The sequence below is a fragment of the Penaeus monodon genome, chromosome 20 (genome assembly GCF_015228065.2).
Source record: "Penaeus monodon isolate SGIC_2016 chromosome 20, NSTDA_Pmon_1, whole genome shotgun sequence".
NCBI classification, from domain to species: Eukaryota; Metazoa; Arthropoda; class Malacostraca; order Decapoda; family Penaeidae; genus Penaeus; species Penaeus monodon.
This window is the reverse complement of record NC_051405.1, coordinates 18,168,514-18,169,176: the sequence shown is the minus strand read 5'-3', so window position 1 is coordinate 18,169,176 and position 663 is coordinate 18,168,514. Positions and strand designations below refer to the sequence as shown.

Sequence of the window (663 nt, the reverse complement as noted above, 5' to 3'; positions counted from 1 at the left end):
CAGGATAAGCAGGTATTAATGATACATTATACTAGGTAGGCCTAGTAAAGCTATCTGTGTAAAAAAAATAATAAAATGAAGCACAGTGGACACTATATCAACTATATTTGTCTTACTACCCATTTCAGCTTCCTGTGCTGGCTATTGTGTTGCGACCTACATCCTGGGAATATGTGACCGCCACAATGATAACATCATGCTTAAAACTTCTGGCCACTTGTTCCACATAGACTTTGGCAAGTTTTTAGGTGACGCGCAGAAATTTGGGAGCTTCAAGAGGGATCGAACACCCTTTTGTGCTGACATCAGACATGGCCTATGTCATCAATGGTGGAGAGAAGCCCTCAGACAAGTTCCAGGGCTTTGTTGACCTCTGCTGCCGTGCCTTTAACATTATCAGGCACAATGGCCACCTCTTGCTGTATCTTTTTGCTCTTGTAAGTTGATTGGAGGAAATGATGCTATTTGTAGTTAGGCTTTGTTTGCATTGCTTTTATACCATTATTGGCAATAATAGTAACAGCAGTAAGTACTATCAGCTCCTTTTTTTATTTATTAAGAATATCATATATAGAACTATTATCTCAATGTAATAAAAAAAATAAGACTTAAAAATTGATAGAAAAAGATCACCCCATCACCCCATCCCAGGCTTGAACTTAC

The 663-nt window shown here is 38.5% G+C and overlaps 1 protein-coding gene across 1 annotated transcript in view; it reads left to right on the top strand.

Annotated features, from left to right (window-relative positions):
* The window catches only part of LOC119585670 (phosphatidylinositol 4-phosphate 3-kinase C2 domain-containing subunit beta-like), a 53,293-nt gene that overhangs the window by 48,820 nt on the left and 3,810 nt on the right, over positions 1-663 (top strand). The window contains 2 exon segments of the mRNA XM_037934346.1: positions 129-289; positions 291-437. Coding sequence (XP_037790274.1) covers positions 129-289; positions 291-437 — 308 coding nt within the window.